The 18,291-nt window shown below is 54.0% G+C and overlaps 1 protein-coding gene across 1 annotated transcript in view; it reads right to left on the bottom strand.

The window, feature by feature from the left end:
* Positions 1–18,157, bottom strand: part of RNF40 (ring finger protein 40) — a 36,693-nt gene extending 18,536 nt beyond the window's left edge. Inside the window, exons 1-11 of the mRNA XM_061360057.1 lie at positions 18,006–18,157; positions 16,456–16,623; positions 13,480–13,618; positions 12,557–12,772; positions 11,275–11,387; positions 9,953–10,099; positions 8,438–8,512; positions 7,949–8,068; positions 5,768–5,947; positions 4,502–4,637; positions 3,950–4,071 (exon numbers count right to left, since the gene is read on the bottom strand). Of these exons, the coding sequence (XP_061216041.1) occupies positions 3,950–4,071; positions 4,502–4,637; positions 5,768–5,947; positions 7,949–8,068; positions 8,438–8,512; positions 9,953–10,099; positions 11,275–11,387; positions 12,557–12,772; positions 13,480–13,618; positions 16,456–16,623; positions 18,006–18,137 (1,548 nt within the window). The 5' untranslated portion in view covers positions 18,138–18,157. The remainder of the gene's footprint in view (positions 1–3,949; positions 4,072–4,501; positions 4,638–5,767; positions 5,948–7,948; positions 8,069–8,437; positions 8,513–9,952; positions 10,100–11,274; positions 11,388–12,556; positions 12,773–13,479; positions 13,619–16,455; positions 16,624–18,005) is intronic.
* Between the last annotated feature and the right edge of the window lie 134 nt (positions 18,158–18,291).

The following is an 18,291-nucleotide window of genomic DNA, read 5'->3' as shown; positions in this document are numbered from 1 at the left end:
CCCAATAAACCCTGCTAAGCTCCAATATACTCCTGCTGTAGTCCCCAATCGCGATAAACTGTGACGAGCTATCGCGATAAGCTGTGAAGAGCTATCGCGATAGTCCCCAATAAACTCTTCTGATAGTCAATAAACCCTGCTAAACTCCAATATACTCCCGCTATAGTCCCCAATCGCAATAAACTGTGACGAGCTATCGCGATAAACTGTGACGAGCTATCGCGATAGTCCCCAATAAACTCTTCTGATAGTCAATACACCCTGCTAAACTCCGATATACTCTTGCTATTGTCCCCAATCGCAATAAACTGTGACGAGCTATCGCGATAAGCCGTGACGAGCTATCGCGATAGTCCCCAATAAACTCTTCTGATAGTCAATACACCCTGCTAAACTCCAACATACTCTTGCTACTGTCCCCAATCGCAATAAACTGTGACGAGCTATCGCGATAAGCCGTGACGAGCTATCGCGATAGTCCCCAACAAACTCTTCTGATAGTCAATAAACCCTGCTAAACTCCAGTATACTCTTGCTATTGTCCCCAATCGCAATAAACTGTGACGAGCTATCGCGATAAGCCGTGACGAGCTATCGCGATAGTCCCCAATAAACTCTTCTGATAGTCAATACACCCTGCTAAACTCCAACATACTCTTGCTATTGTCCCCAAATCGCAATAAACTGTGACGAGCTATCGCGATAAGCTGTGACAAGCTATCGCGATAGTCCCCAATAAACTCTTCTGATAGTCAATTAACCCTGCTAAACTCCAACATACTCTTGCTATAGTCCCCAATCACGATAAACTGTGACGAGCTATCGCGATAGTCCCCAATATGTTGTTATGTATGTATAAAATGTTGTTTATAGTCCCCAATAAACCCTGCTAAGCTCCAATATACTCCTGCTATAGTCCCCAATCGCGATAAACTGTGACGAGCTATCGCGATAAGCTGTGACGAGCTATCGCGATAGTCCCCAATAAACTCTTCTGATAGTCAATAAACCCTGCTAAACTCCAACATACTCTTGCTATAGTCCCCAATCGCAATAAACTGTGACGAGCTATCGCGATAAGCCGTGACGAGCTATCGCGATAGTCCCCAATAAACTCTTCTGATAGTCAATAAACCCTGCTAAACTCCAATATACTCTTGCTATTGTCCCCAATCGCAATAAACTGTGACGAGCTATCGCGATAAGCTGTGACGAGCTATCGCGATAGTCCCCAATAAACTCTTCTGATAGTCAATAAACCCTGCTAAACTCCAATATACTCTTGCTATAGTCCCCAATCGCGATAAACTGTGACGAGCTATCGCGATAAGCTGTGACGAGCTATCGCGATAGTCCCCAATAAACTCTTCTGATAGTCAATAAACCCTGCTAAACTCCAATATACTCTTGCTATAGTCCCCAATCGCGATAAACTGTGACGAGCTATCGCGATAAACTGTGACGAGCTATCGCGATAGTCCCCGATAAACTCTTCTGATAGTCAATAAACCCTGCTAAACTCCAATATACTCTTGCTATAGTCCCCAATCGCAATAAACTGTGACGAGCTATCGCGATAGTCCCCAATAAACTCTTCTGATAGTCAATAAACCCTGCTAAACTCCAATATACTCTTGCTATAGTCCCCAATCGCGATAAACTGTGACGAGCTATCGCGATAAGCTGTGACGAGCTATCGCGATAGTCCCCAATAAACTCTTCTGATAGTCAATAAACCCTGCTAAACTCCAATATACTCTTGCTATAGTCCCCAATCGCGATAAACTGTGACGAGCTATCGCGATAAACTGTGACGAGCTATCGCGATAGTCCCCAATAAACTCTTCTGATAGTCAATAAACCCTGCTAAACTCCAATATACTCTTGCTATAGTCCCCAATCGCAATAAACTGTGACGAGCTATCGCGATAAACTGTGACGAGCTATCGCGATAGTCCCCAACAAACTCTTCTGATAGAATAAATGCTAACTCCAAATATACCTTGCTATAGTCCCCAATCGCAATAAACTGTGACGAGCTATCGCGATAAGCTGTGACGAGCTATCGCGATAGTCCCCAATAAACTCTTCTGATAGTCAATAAACCCTGCTAAACTCCAATATACTCTTGCTATAGTCCCCAATCGCGATAAGCTGTGACGAGCTATCGCGATAGTCCCCAATAAACTCTTCTGATAGTCAATAAACCCTGCTAAACTCCAATATACTCTTGCTATAGTCCCCAATCGCGATAAACTGTGATGAGCTATCGCGATAAACTGTGACGAGCTATCGCGATAGTCCCCAACAAACTCTTCTGATAGTCAATAAACCCTGCTAAACTCCAATATACTCTTGCTATAGTCCCCAATCGCAATAAACTGTGACGAGCTATCGCGATAGTCCCCAATAAACTCTTCTGATAGTCAATAAACCCTGCTAAACTCCAATATACTCTTGCTATAGTCCCCAATCGCGATAAACTGTGACGAGCTATCGCGATAAGCTGTGACGAGCTATCGCGATAGTCCCCAATAAACTCTTCTGATAGTCAATAAACCCTGTTAAACTCCAATATACTCTTGTTATAGTCCCCAATCGCGATAAACTGTGACGAGCTATCGCGATAAACTGTGACGAGCTATCGCGATAGTCCCCGACAAACTCTTCTGATAGTCAATAAACCCTGCTAAACTCCAATATACTCTTGCTATAGTCCCCAATCGCAATAAACTGTGACGAGCTATCGCGATAAACTGTGACGAGCTATCGCGATAGTCCCCAACAAACTCTTCTGATAGTCAATAAACCCTGCTAAACTCCAATATACTCTTGCTATTGTCCCCAATCGCAATAAACTGTGACGAGCTATCGCGATAAGCTGTGACGAGCTATCGCGATAGTCCCCAATAAACTCTTCTGATAGTCAATAAACCCTGCTAAATTCCAATATACTCTTGCTATAGTCCCCAATCGCGATAAACTGTGACGAGCTATCGCAATAAGCTGTGACGAGCTATCGCGATAGTCCCCAATAAACTCTTCTGATAGTCCCCAATCATGATAAACTACCACGATCGTCCCCAATAAACCCTGCTAAACTCCAATATACTCTTGCTATAGTCCCCAATCGCGATAAAGTGTGACGAGCTATCGCGATAAAGTGTGACGAGCTATCGCGATAGTCCCCAATAAACTCTTCTGATAGTCCCCAATCATGATAAACTGTCATGATAGTCCCCAATAAACCCCAATAAACTCTTGCTATAGTCCATACCCATAGTTTCCACTTACAGGGCCTATAGAGCCTAATGGAAAAGAACCATTAATGGCCCCTTTAAGACATCATGCATTGATGTCTTGAGGGGTGGGCCCCACCAATGAACCCATAGCTCATTCCGTTAAAGGGGCAACACCACCCAATGCCTTAAAGGGGCAACGCCACCTATTCTCTTAAAGGGGCAACACCGCCCATTGCCTTAAAAGGGCAACGCCACCCATTCCCTTAAAGGGGCAACGCTACCCATTGCCTTAAAGGGGCAACGCCACCCAGTCTCTTACAGGGGCAACGCCACCCAGTCTCTTACAGGGGCAACGCCACCCAGTCTCTTACAGGGGCAACGCCACCCACTGCCTTAAAGGGGCAACACCACCCATTCCCTTAAAGGGGCAACGCCACCCATTCCCTTAAAGGGGCAACACCACCCATTCCCTTAAAGGGGCAACACCACCCATTGCCTTAAAGGGGCAACACCACCCGTTGCCTTAAAGGGGCAACGCTCATTCTCTTAAAGGGGCAACGCCACCCATTGCCTTAAAGGGGCAACACCACCCAATCCCTTAAAGGGGCAACGCCACCCGTTCCCTTAAAGGGGCAACGCCACCCATTGCCTTAAAGGGGCAACGCCATTCTCTTAAAGGGGCAACGCCACCCCCTGTCTCCTCCCACCTTGTTGATCTCGGCCTGCACCTCCCGCAGCTTCCTCTTGTAGCGCTGGACGTCCCCCTTGAGCTGGTGGTTGTGGTTCTGGAGGCTGCTGATGAGGTGGCGCATCTCCCTATTGATGGGGCCTGATGGGGGGAGATAGGGACAATGGGGTTAGGGGGGGTCTATGGGTCCCTATGGGTCTCTATGGGTCTCTATGGGTCCCTATGGGTCCCTATGGGTCTCTATGGGGCAGATGCTCACCCGCCTGCTCATTGGCTGCCAGGTTCTGCTCGAACTCGATGCACAGCATCTCGTACTCCTTGGGTCCCTATGGGTCTCTATGGGTCTCTATGGGTCCCTATGGGTCTCTATGGGTCTCCATGGGTCCCTATGGGTCTCTATGGGGCAGATGCTCACCCGCCTGCTCATTGGCCGCCAGGTTCTGCTCGAACTCGATGCGCAGCATCTCGTACTCCTTGGGTCTCTATGGGCCCCTATGGGTCCCTATGGGTCTCTATGGGTCTCTATGGGTCCCTATGGGTCCCTATGGGTCTCTATGGGGCAGATGCTCACCCGCCTGCTCATTGGCCGCCAGGTTCTGCTCGAACTCGATGCGCAGCATCTCGTACTCCTTGCGCACCTGGGCCAGGGTGTCCTCCAGCTGGATGACCTCGGTGCGCAGGCGCTTCTGCACCCCCAGCTCGTCGCTCTGGGGTATAGGGGGTAATGGGTAAAGGTTATATGGGGGGGTAATGGGGAGCAATGGAGCCAATGGGACTCAATGGGCACCAATGGACTCAATGGGCGCCAATGGCACCCAATGGGCAGCAATGGTACCCAATGGGCAGCAATGGTACTCTAATAGGCACTAATGGGCATCAATGGACTCAATGGGCACCAATGGACTCAATGGGCACCAATGGCACCCAATGGTACCCAATGGGCAGCAATGGGGAGCAATGGTACCCAATGGGCAGCAATGGTACCCTAATAGGCACTAATGGGCATCAATGGACTCAATGGCCCCCAATGGTCCCAATGAACTCCAATGGACTCAATGGCCCCCAATGGCCCCCAATGGTCCCCAGTGTCCCCACCTCCATGTGCTCGATGTGCCGCAGGTGGCTGTTCTTGGTGGTGAGGAGCAGCAATGGTACCCAATGGGACCCCAATGGACTCAATGGTCCCCAATGGGACCCCAATGGACTCAATGGTCCCCAATGGGACCCCAATGGACTCAATGACCCCAATGGGACCCCAATGGACTCAATGGCCCCCAATGGACACGAATGGCCCTCAATGGACCCCAATACACTCAATGGACCCAATGGTCCTCAATGGTCCCCAATGGACTCAATGGCCCCAATGGGACCCCAATGGACTCAATGGTTCCCAATGGCCCCCAATGGACTCAATGGTCCCCAATGGCCTCCAATGGACTCAATGGCCCCAATGGGACCCCAATGGACTCAATGGCCCCAATGGGACCCCAATGGACTCAATGGTCCCCAATGGCCTCCAATGGACTCAATGGCCCCAATGGGACCCCAATGGACTCAATGGCCCCAATGGGACCCCAATGGACTCAATGGTCCCCAATGGCCCCCAATGGACTCAATGACCCCCAATGGAGTCAATGGTCCCCAGTGTCCCCACCTCCATGTGCTCGATGTGCCGCAGGTGGCTGTTCTTGGTGGTGAGGAGCAGCAATGGTACCCAATGGGACTCCAATGGACTCAATGACCCCCAATGAACATGAATGGTCCCCAATGGCCCCCAATGGAACCCCAATGGACTCAATGACCCCCAATGGCCCCCAGTGGCCCCCAGTGTCCCCACCTCCATGTGCTCGATGTGCCGCAGGTGGCTGTTCTTGGTGGTGAGGAGCAGGGCGCGGGCCTCGTCCAGCTGGGTCTTCACCTGCAGGCTCTCGTGGTAGAGCAGCGAGAACTGGGACTGCAGCACCTTGTACTCGAGGGTGTCCTTGACCGCCTCCTCGGGCAGCGAGCGCAGCGCCACCTGCGGGGCACGCGCGGTACATGCGGGGTACATACGTGGTACATGGGTAGTCATGGGTGTTACATGGGCGCTACATACATGTTACATGGGTGGTCATGGGTGTTACATGGGCGCTACATACATGTTACATGGGTGGTCACGTGTGTTACGTGGGTGCTACATACGTGTTACATGGGTGGTCATGGGTGTTACATCGGTGGTCATGTGTGTTACAGGGGTGGTCATGGGTGTTACAGGGGTGGTCATACATGTTACATGGGCAATACATACGTGTTATATGGGTGCTACATACAGGTTACATGGGTGGTCATGCGGGTTACATGGGTGATACATACATGTCACATGGGTGGTCATGTGTGTTACATGGGTGCTACATACGTGTTACATAGGTGGTCATGGGTGGTACATACATGGTACATGGGTGGTCATGCGTGTTACATGGGTGGTCATGTGTGTTACATGTGCGCTACATATGTGTTACATGGGTGGTCATGCGCGTTACATGGGCGGTCATGCGTGTTACATGGGTAGTCATGGGTGCTACATACATGTTACATGGGTGGTCATGTGTGTTACATGGGTGGCCATGCATGTTACGTGGGTGCTACATACATGTTACATACGGGTTACATACCTGTTACATGGGTGTTCATGCGGGTTACATGGGTGGTCATGGGTGTTACGTGAGTGGTCATGTGTGTTACATGGGTGCTACATACGTGTTACATGGGTGGCCATGCGTGTTACATGGGTGGTCATGGGTGTTACATGGGTGGTCATGCCAGTTACATGGGTGCTACATACATGGTTCATAGGTGGTCATGTGTGTTACATGGGTGCTACATACATGGTACATAGGTGGTCATGCGGGGTACATGGGGGTCATGTGTGTTACATGGGTGCTACATACATGTTACATGGGTGGTCGTACATGTTACATGGGTGGTCATATGTGTTACATACACGCTACATATGTCTTCATGCAGGTTACATGGGTGGTCATGTGCGTTACATACATGCTACATATGTCTTCATGCAGGTTACATGGGTGGTCATGTGTGATACATACATGTTACATATGTGTTCATGCAGGTCACATGGGTGGTCATGTGTGTTACATGGGTGGTCATACGTGTTAAATACGGGCTACATGTTACATACATGTTATGTGTGTTCCTTTGTGTTACATCCATGTTACATGTGCGGTCATGTGTGTTACATGCATGGCCATACATGTTACATGGCTTGTCGTGCATGTTAAATACAGACTACATACTACATATGTTACGTGTGTTTGTGTTACATATGGGGTATATGTGGAGTCATATGTGTTACTTGTGTGGTCATATGTGTTACATGGGGAGCCATGCGTGTTACATGGGTGGTCATGTGTGTTAAATACAAGGTACATGCCTGAAACACCTGCGTTCCTTGTGTCACCCCATCCACAGGTGTGAAGCACAGGGTACATGCATATTACATATATTTATGTAAGTTACATACATGTTACATGTGTGTTCATACGTGCTAAGGACAAGGCACGTGCGAACATAGGGGGTCATCTGTGTTACATGTGTCACCTGTGTTCATGGGCGGTAAGAACACACTACACGCGTCTTACATCCATGTTATATGTGGTCATGTCTGTTACATATAAGTTACATACATACAACACACATGTGCCCTAAGTATTCATGCGTGTGACGTGTACCTGCAGACATCCCCAACGCCCTCAATGGCCCCTTTGGGTGCCTCCATGGTCGCGATGGGGCATTGGTGGCCCTGACCCATTACCCCCATTGACCCCCATTGCCCCCATTACCCCCATCACCCCCATCACCCCCATTACCCCATTACCCCATTACCCCCATTGCCCCCATTACCCCCCATTACCCCATCACTCCCATTACCCCCATTACCCCCATTACCCCATTACCCCCCATCACCCCCATTACCCCCATCACCCCCATTACCCCCATTACCCCCATTGCCCCCCATTACCTTGAGTCGCTCGTGCCCCCTTACTGCCTGTTGCAGCTCCTGCTGCAGCTTCTCCAGCTCGGCCATGCGGCTGTTGGCCAGCTCCTGGTTCCCCTCCAGCTCCGCGTTCAGCATCTCAAACTGCCCCACAACAATGGGGTCACCCCATAGCATTGACCCCCATTGCCCCCCATTGACACCCATTACCCCCCATTGCCCCCCATTACCCCCATTGCCCCCCATTGACCCCCATTACCCCCATTGCCCCCATTGACCCCCATTACCCCCCATTACCCCCCATTGACCCCCATTGACCCCCATTACCCCCATTACCCCCCATTGACCCCCATTGCCCCCCATTGACCCCCATTACCCCCATTGACCCCCATTGCCCCCCATTGACCCCCATTACCCCCCATTGACCCCCATTGACCCCCATTACCCCCCATTGCCCCCCATAATAGACCCATAGGAACCCCCCCCACACCCCTGCCCCATAGAGCCCCATACCTTCTGCATGCTGAGGGTGATTTGCCCCCCTTGGAAGCCTCCGGAGCTGGCGGAGCCATAGGAGCCAGAGGTAAGCTGGGGATAATGGGGAGATGGGGGTCAATGGGGGGGAATGGGATCAATGGGGGTAATGGGGCAATGGGGGGCAATGGGAGTAATGGGATCAATGGGGGTAATGGAGCAATGGGGGGCAACGGGAGTAATGGGATCAATGGGAGTAATGGGGCAATGGGGGGCAATGGTTGCTATGGTGACACAATGGATGCTATGGGAACATGGGATGCTATAAGGACACAATGGATGCTATGGCAATAGAATGGTTGCTATGGCAACACAACGGATACTATGGGGATGCAATGGATGCTATGGGGATGTGGTGGATGCTATGGGGATGCAATGGTTGCTATGGGGATGCAATGGATGCTATGGGGACGCAATGGATGCTATGGGGACGCGATGATTGCTATAACGATGCAATGGTTGTTATGGGGTCACGATGGTTGCTATGGCGACACAATGGATGCTATGGGGAATGCAATGGTTGCTATGGCAACAGAATGGATGCTATGGTGACACAATAGTTGCTATGGGGACACAATGGATGCTATGGGGACGTGATGGTTGCTATGGGAATGCAATGGATACTATGGTGATGCAATGGTTGCTATGGTGATGCAATGGCTGCTATGGTGATGCAATGAATGCTATAGCAACACAACGGTTGCTATGGCGACGCAATGGATGCTATGGAGATGCAACGGTTGCTATGGCGACGCAATGGCTGCTATGGTGGCGCAATGGTTGCTATGGTGACGCAATCAATGCTATGGTGACGCAATGGATGCTATGGTGACGCAATGGTTACTATGGCGATGCAATGGATGATATGGTGATGCAATGGATGCTATAGCAACACAATGGTTGCTATGGTGAAGCAACGGTTGCTATGGCGACGCAATGGCTGCTATGGTGATGCAATGGCTGCTATGGCGACGCAATGGATGCTATAGTGACGCAATGGATGCTATAGTGACGCAATGGATGCCATGGTGACGCAATGGTTGCTACGGCAACGCAATGGATGCTATAGTGACGCAATGGATAGTATGGTGATGCAATGGATGCTATAGTGACGTAATGGATAGTATGGTGATGCAATGGATGCTATAGCAACACAATGGTTGCTATGGTAACGCAATGGATGCTATAGCAACACAATGGATACTATGGTGATGCAATGGATGCTATAGCAACACAATGGTCGCTATGGTGACGCAATGGCTGCTATTGTGATGCAACGGTTGCTATGGTGACACAATGGATGCTATAGCAACACAATGGTTGCTATGGTGACGCAATGGCTGCTATAGCAACACAATGGTCCCTATGGTGACGCAATGGATCCTATGGTGATGCAACGGTTGCTATGGTGACGCAATGGATGCTATAGGGCCACAATGGCTGCTATGGGGCCACACTGGATTCTATGGGGCCTGCTATGGGGCCAGGCCTCACCTGCTCCAGGGCCTCGGCCAGGCGCCGGTCCAGGCGGCCCTCGCGCTTGCGGAGCTTGGCGCTGTCCCACTGCAGCCCCTCCAGCGTGGTCCCCATCTCCAGCACCTTCGTCTCGGCCGATGTGGCCTTGTCCTGGAGCTCTGCCAGCTGGGGGCACCCATAGGGATAACATAGAGAGAGCCATAGGGGATGCCCATAGAGAGACCCATAGGGACACCCATAGAGAGACCCATAGGGGATACCCATAGAGAGACCCATAGGGATACCCATAGAGAGACCCATAGGGGATGCCCATAGAGAGACCCATAGGGATACCCATAGAGAGACCCATAGCGGATGCCCATAGAGAGACCCATAGGGATACCATAGAGAGACCCATAGGGGACACCCATAGAGAGACCCATAGGGGATGCCCATAGAGAGACCCATAGGGGATGCCCATAGAGAGACCCATAGGGGATGCCCATAGAGAGACCCATAGGGATACCCATAGAAATACCCATAGGGGATACCCATAGAGAGACCCATAGGGATACCCATAGGGACACCCATAGAGATACCCCTAGGGGATGCCCATAGAGAGACCCATAGGGATACCCATAGGGACACCCATAGAGAGACCCATAGGGGATGCCCATAGAGATACCCATAGGGATACCCATAGAGATACCCATAGAGATACCCGTAGGGGATGCCCATAGAGAGACCCATAGGGATACCCATAGGGACACCCATACAGAGACCCATAGGGGATGCCCATAGAGATACCCATAGGGATACCCATAGAGATACCCATAGGGATACCCATAGGGATACCCATAGAGATACCCATAGAGATACCCATAGGAATACCATAGAGATACCCATAGGGATGCATGGGGACACCCATAGGGATACTCATAGGGATACCCATAAGCATAATACCCCCATTCCCCTATTGGCCCCCATTACCCCCATTGATCCCCATTCTCCTCCATTACCCCCATCACCCCCACTGACCCCATCACCCCCATTACCCCATTGAGCCCATCACCCCCATTGACCCCCATTGATCCCCATTACCTCCCACGGCCCAATTGAGCCCTACTGCCCCATTGATCCCCATCACTCCCATTGACCCCCATTACACCATTGCCCCCATTACCCCATTGCCCCATTGAACCCCATTACCCCCATTACCCCATTGACCCCCATTACCCCATTGCCCCCATTACCCCATCACCCCCATTACCCCATTGACCTTATCACCCCCATTGACCCCCATTACCCCATTGACCCCCATTGCCCCCCATTGCCCCCCATTGCCCCCCATGACCCCTCACCTCCAGCCCCTCCCTCTGGTGTTTCTCCTGCAGCTGCAGGGTCAGGTCCTGCAGCCTCCGGTGCTCCCGCAGCAGCTCCCGCAGCAGCGCCCGGCCCGGCTCCGGTAGCTCCGCTGGGGGGGGACAAGCAATGGGGGTCAATGGGGGTCAATGGCAGCCAATGGGAGTCAATGGGGGTCAGTGGGGGTCAATGGGGTCAATGGGAGCCAATGATACCAATGGGACCCAACGGGAGCCAATGGGACCCAATGGAAACCAATGGCACTCAACGGGACCCCAGGATACCAATGGGACCCAATGGAAACCAATGATACCAATGGGACTCAATGGCACCCAATGGAACCCAATGGGACCCAACTGTACCAATGGCACCCAATGAAACTCAACGGCACCCAACAGCACCCAATGATACCAATGGGACCCAACTGTACCCAACGGAAACCAATGGCACCCAATGGAACCCAATGGGTTCCAATGATACCAATGGAACCCCATTATACCCAATGGCACCCAATGGAACGATTGACACCCAATGGCACCCAACTGTACCCAATGGAAACCAATGGCACCCAAGGATACAAATGAGACCCAATGGCGCCCAATGGAACCCAATGGGACCCAGTGGCGCCCCATTCCTCCCCATAATAACCCCATTCACCCCATAACCCCATTCCATCCCATAATAACCCCATCCCCCCACTCCATCCCATAATAACCCCATTCCCCCCATTCCTCCCATAACCCCATTCCCCCTACTCCATCCCATAATACCCCCATTCTATCCCATAACCCCACTCCATCCCATAACCCCATTCACCCCATAATAACCCCATTCCATCCCATAATAAACCCCCACTCCATCCCATAATAACCCCTTTCCCACCCCATTCCCACCATAACCCCCCTATTCCATCCCATAATACCCCCCCATTCCATCCCATAATAACCCCATTCCCACCCCATAATAACCCCATTCTATCCCATAATAACCCCATTCCATCCCATAATAACCCCATTCCACCCCATAACCCCCCCATTCCATCCCATAATAGCCCCATTCCCCCCATTCCACCCCATAACCCCATACCCCCCCCATTCCCCCCATAATAACCCCCCTATTCCATCCCATAATAGCCCCATTCCATCCCATAATAACCCCATTCCCCCCCATTCCATCCCATACTAACCCCATTCCCACCCCATTCCCCCCATAATAACCCCCCTATTCCATCCCATAATACCCCCCCATTCCATCCCATAATAACCCCATTCCCCTCCTCACCGTTTCCGGCCAGGCGGGCCCCGGCGGCGCGCGCGCGCTCCTGGACCCGGGCCAGCGCGTGCACGAGGCGCGCCAGCGCCGCCCGAAGCCCCTCCCCTCCGGGCCCCGCCCCTTGCGTCGGCGTCGGCCCCGCCCCTTGCGCCGCTGTTGACGTCGGCCCCGCCCCCGTTGACGTTGGCCCCGCCCCTTGGCGGCTCAGCGCCAGCAGGAAGGAGGCTGCGGAGGGAGCGGGGGGAGGGGGAGGAGGAGGAGGAGGGGGCGGAGCAGAGGAGCAGGGACCCGGCCATGGGTCTGGGGGGAGAGAGACCCCATGAGACCCATAGGGACCCCATAGGGACCCATAGAGACCCACTGAGACCCATAGGGACCCATAGAGACCCATTACATCCATTGAGACCCATTGACACCCATTGCACCCCATTGACACCCACTGACCCCCATTGCCCCCCTTGCCCCCCACTGACCCCATTACCACCCATTGACCCCCATTACCCAATTACCTTCCCAGTGACCCCCGGTACCCCTACATTGATCACCCCATTATCCCCCAATTACCACCACACTGACCCCCATCACCCCCCCATTGACACCCCATTACCCCCATTGAGTCCCATTGACACCCATTGCCCCCCATTCACCGCCACTACTCCCATTGACTCCCCATTACTCCCCTTAACCCCCATAACCCCATAGACCCCCATTACCCAACTGATCCCCATTACTCCCCATTGACCCCCATTGACCCCATTACCCCCCCTTGACCCCCATTACCCCCAATTACCCCCACAGACCTCCATTACCACCATTGAACCCCACTGCCCCCATTACCCCATTGACTCCCATTGCCCCCATTACCCCCCCATTGCCCCCCATTACCCCCATTGACCCCCCATTCACCCCCATTGCCCCTCCCCCACACTCACCCCTCCTTTCAGGCCCCTCCCCCTCGCTGGGGGGGGGCTCAGGGCCCTCGGGGCGGGGCTCGGGGGGGGAGGGGCACGGGGGGGGGCCCCCCCCCACCCCCTCGCAGCGCCGGAGCAGAGCCTGGACCTCGGCCTCGAGCTGCGGAGATAGGGGAGAAATGGGGTGAAAAGGGGCAGAAATGGGCAAAAATGGGCAGAAACAGGCAAAAATGGGGGGAAATGGGGTGAAAAAGGGCAGAAATGGGCAAAAATGGGCAGAAACAGGCAAAAATGGGGGGAAATGGGGTGAAAAAGGGCAGAAATGGGCAAAAATGGGCAGAAACAGGCAAAAATGGGGGGAAATGGGGTGAAAAAGGGCAGAAATGGGCAAAAATGGGCAGAAACAGGCAAAAATGGGGGGAAATGGGGTGAAAAAGGGCAGAAATGGGCAAAAATGGGCAGAAACAGGCAAAAATGGGGGGAAATAGGGTGAAAAAGGGCAGAAACAGGCAAAACTAGGGGCCCTATAGGGTTCTATTGATGTCTACAGGTCTCTATGGGGTGTCTATAGGGTTCCATGGGGCTCTATTGGTGTCTCTGGGTCTCTATAGGGTGTCTATAGGGCTCTATGGGGCTCTATTGGTGTCTATGGGTCTCTATGGGGTGTCTATGGGTCTCTATGGGGTGTCTATGGGGCTCTATGGGGTCTATGGGTGTCTATGGGTCTCTATGGGGTGTCTATACGGCTCTATGAGGCTCTATTGGTGTCTATGGGTCTCTATTGGGTGTCTATAGGGCTCTATGGGGCTCTATTGGTGTCTATGGGTCTCTATGGGGTGTCTATAGGGCTCTATGGGTCTCTATGGGTGTCTATGGGTCTCTATGGGGTGTCTATAGGGCTCTATGGGGCTCTATTGGTGTCTATGGGGGCGCAGGCAGGGGTTTGCGGCGCGGCCAGCAGGGGGCGCTAAAGGGCCAAAGGGGCGGGGTCAGCTGAGGACACGCTGCCTCGCTGCGTTCTGATTGGCTGGAGAGGAACCCATTGATGCCTATGTGTCTCTATGGGTCCCTATGGGGTCTCTATGGGTCTCTATGGGTCTCTATGGGTCCCTATGGGTCTCTATGGGTCCCTATGGGTCTCTATGGGTCAGACCTGCACGGGGGGGTCGGCGTGCTGGATGTTGTCCTGCAGGTGGGACATGAGCATGAGGTCCCGGGCCGGGTACCAGCGGCTGTGCAATGCATGATGGTAGATGTGGCAATCTATGGGGCTCTATGGGGCTCTATGGGGCTCTATGGGGTGTCTATAGGGCTCTATGGGGCTCTATTGGTGTCTATGGGTCTCTATGGGGTGTCTATAGGGCTCTATGGGGCTCTATTGGTGTCTATGGGGGCGCAGGCAGGGGTTTGCGGCGCGGCCAGCAGGGGGCGCTAAAGGGCCAAAGGGGCGGGGTCAGCTGAGGACACGCTGCCTCGCTGCGTTCTGATTGGCTGGAGAGGAATCCATTGATGTCTATGTGTCTCTATGGGTCCCTATGGGGTCTCTATGGGTCCCTATGGGTCTCTATGGGTCTTCTGGGTCCTATGGGTCTCTATGGGTCCCTATGGGTCTCTATGGGGCAGGTACCTGTGCCCAGGACCTATTGACCAGCAGCAGGGTGGCGTCGTCGGTGGCCTGCGCTCCTCCAGGCGCTCAATGCGCTCCCTCAGTGCATCCTGCACCGCCTCTATGGGTCCCTATGGGTCTCTATGGGGTCTCTATGGGTCCCTATGGGTCTCTATGGGTCTCTATGTGTCTCTATGGGGTCTCTATGGGTCTCTATGGGTCCCTATGGGTCTCTATGGGGCAGGTACCTGTGCCCAGGACCTATGACCAGCAGCAGGGTGGCGTCTCGGTGGCCTGGGCTCCTCCAGGCGCTCAATGCGCTCTCTCAGTGTCTCACACCGCCTCTATGGGTCTCTATGGGTCTCTATGGGTCTCTATGGGTCTCTATGGGGCTCTATGGGGCAGGTACCTGTGCCAGGACCTATTGACCAGCAGCAGGGGGCGTCGGTGGCCTGGCGCTCTCCAGGGCTCAATGCGCTCCCTCAGTGCGTCCTGCACCGCCTCTATGGGTCCCTATGGGTCCCTATGGGTCTCTATGGGTCCCTATGGGTCTCTATGGGTCTCTATGGGGCAGGTACCTTGCCCACCTATTGCCCACAGTGCGTCTCCCGGCGCTCTCCAGGCGTAATGGCTCCCTCAGGCATCCTGCACCGCCTCTATGGGTCCCTATGGGTCTCTATGGGTCCCTATGGGTCTCTATGGGCAGGTACCTGTGCCCAGGACTATTGACCAGCAGCAGGGTGGCCGTCGGTGGCCTGGCGCTCCTCCAGGCGCTCAATGCGCTCCCTCAGTGCATCCTGCACCGCCTCTATGGGGCTCTATGGGCTCTATGGGTCTCTATGGGTCCCTATGGGTCTCTATGGGTCCCTATGGGTCTCTATGGGGCAGGTATGTGAGGACCTATGGACCAGCAGCAGGGTGGCGTCTGGGGCCTGGGGCCTCAGGGCTATGGGCTCCATGTGCATGCTGCAGCCTCTATGGGGCTCTATGGGGCTCTATGGGCTCTATGGGTCCCTATGGGTCTCTATGGGTCCCTATGGGTCTCTATGGGGCAGGTACCTGTGCCCAGGACCTATTGACCAGCAGCAGGGTGGCGTCGTCGGTGGCCTGGCGCTCCTCCAGGCGCTCAATGCGCTCCCTCAGTGCATCCTGCACCGCCTCTATGGGGCTCTATGGGTCCCTATGGGTCTCTATGGGTCTCTATGGGTCCCTATGGGTCTCTATGGGGCAGGTACCTGTGCCCAGGACCTATTGACCAGCAGCAGGGTGGCGTCGTCGGTGGCCTGGCGCTCCTCCAGGCGCTCAATGCGCTCCCTCAGTGCATCCTGCACCGCCTCTATGGGTCTCTATGGGTCTCTATGGGTCCCTATGGGTCTCTATGGGGCAGGTACCTGTGCCCAGGACCTATTGACCAGCAGCAGGGTGGCGTCGTCGGTGGCCTGGCGCTCCTCCAGGCGCTCAATGCGCTCCCTCAGTTCGTCCTCCACCGCCTGGCGCCGCTCGAGGCGCTCGGCCAAGCGCTTGTTGCGGAACTGGAGCACCTTCACGTCCATCTCCTCCTGTAGAGACCCATAGAGACCCATAGAGACCCATAGAGACCCATAGGGACCCATAGAGACCCATAGAGACACCATAGAGACCCATAGAGACCCATAGAGACCCATAGAGACCCATAGAGACACCATAGAGACCCATAGAGACACCATAGAGACACCATAGAGACACCATAGAGACCCATAGAGACCCATAGAGACCCATAGAGACACCATAGAGACACCATAGAGACCCATAGAGACCCATAGAGACCCATAGAGACCCATAGAGACCCCATAGAGACCCATAGAGACCCATAGAGACCCATAGAGACCCATAGAGACCCATAGAGACCCATAGAGACCCATAGAGACCCATAGAGACCCATAGAGACCCATAGAAACACATAGGAATGCATGCATTTCCCCATATGCTCTCCATAGACCCCCATAGACTCCCATAGAGCACTATGGCGCCCCCTAGCGGCCACCCCGTGCCGCGCTCCCCAGCACCATTGACACTCAATGGAAGCGGCTCCCCATAGACCCCCATAGACCCCCATAGACCCCCATAGACCCCCATAGACCCCCATAGCCCCCCATAACCCCCCATAGACCCCCATAGACCCCCATAGACCCCCCATAGACCCCCATAGACCCCCATAGACCCCCCATAGACCCCATAGACCCCCCATATAGACCCCCATAGACCCCCATAGACCCCCCCATCACACCCCATCCACCCCATAGACCCCCATAGACCCCCCATAGACCCCCATAGACCCCCATAGACCCCCATAGACCCCCCATAGACCCCCATAGACCCCCATAGACCCCCCATATCCCCCCCATAGACCCCCATAGACACACCATAGACCCCCATAGACCCCCATAGACCCCCCATAGACCCCCATAGACCCCCATAGACCCCCATAGACCCCCCATAGACCCCCATAGACCCCATAGACCCCCCATAGACCCCCATAGACCCCCCATAGACCCCCCATAGACCCCCATAGACCCCCATATCCCCCCATAGACCCCCATAGACCCCCATAGACCCCCATAAGACCCCCATCCCCCAAAGACCCCCCATAGACCCCACATAACATCCATATACCCCCATAGACCCCCATAGACCCCCCATAGACCCCCATAGACCCCCCATAGACCCCCATATCCCCATAGCCCCCAATACCACCCCATAGACCCCCATACCCCCCATAGACCCCCATGGCCCCCCATAGACCCCCATAGACCCCCATAGACCCCCATAGACCCCCCATAGACCCCCATAGACCCCCCATAGACCCCAATACCACCCCATAGACCACCATAGACCCCCCATAGACCCCCATAGTCCCCCCATAGACCCCCATAGCCCCCCCATATCCCCCCTATCCCCTCACCGTAGAGGAGATCCCTCCCAGCCGCAGGGGCTCAATGAGCGTGGTCGGGGCCTGCTCCTCCCGGGGGGGCTTCTTCTCAGGGGGGCCCCCCCCGGGTTCGGGGGCGCCGCGCTTCAACCCCGGCCCCGACATAGGGTCTCTATGGGGTCTCTATGGGGCTCTATGGGTCTCTATGGGGCGCTATGGGGAGCTATGAGGCCTATGGAGGCCTCCGTGAGGCGGAGCCCCCTTCCCCTCCGACCGCTTCCGCCCGCGGCCAGGCCCCGACTGAGGCGGCGCATGCGCA

Source organism: Neopsephotus bourkii, unplaced genomic scaffold (assembly GCF_033783945.1).
Source record: "Neopsephotus bourkii isolate Nb327-2 ecotype Australia unplaced genomic scaffold, CSIRO-AGI_Nbou_v1 NB_1014, whole genome shotgun sequence".
Taxonomy (NCBI): Eukaryota; Metazoa; Chordata; class Aves; order Psittaciformes; family Psittacidae; genus Neopsephotus; species Neopsephotus bourkii.
Note: the sequence above shows the minus strand (reverse complement) of the source record. Positions and strands in the feature narration are given on the sequence as shown.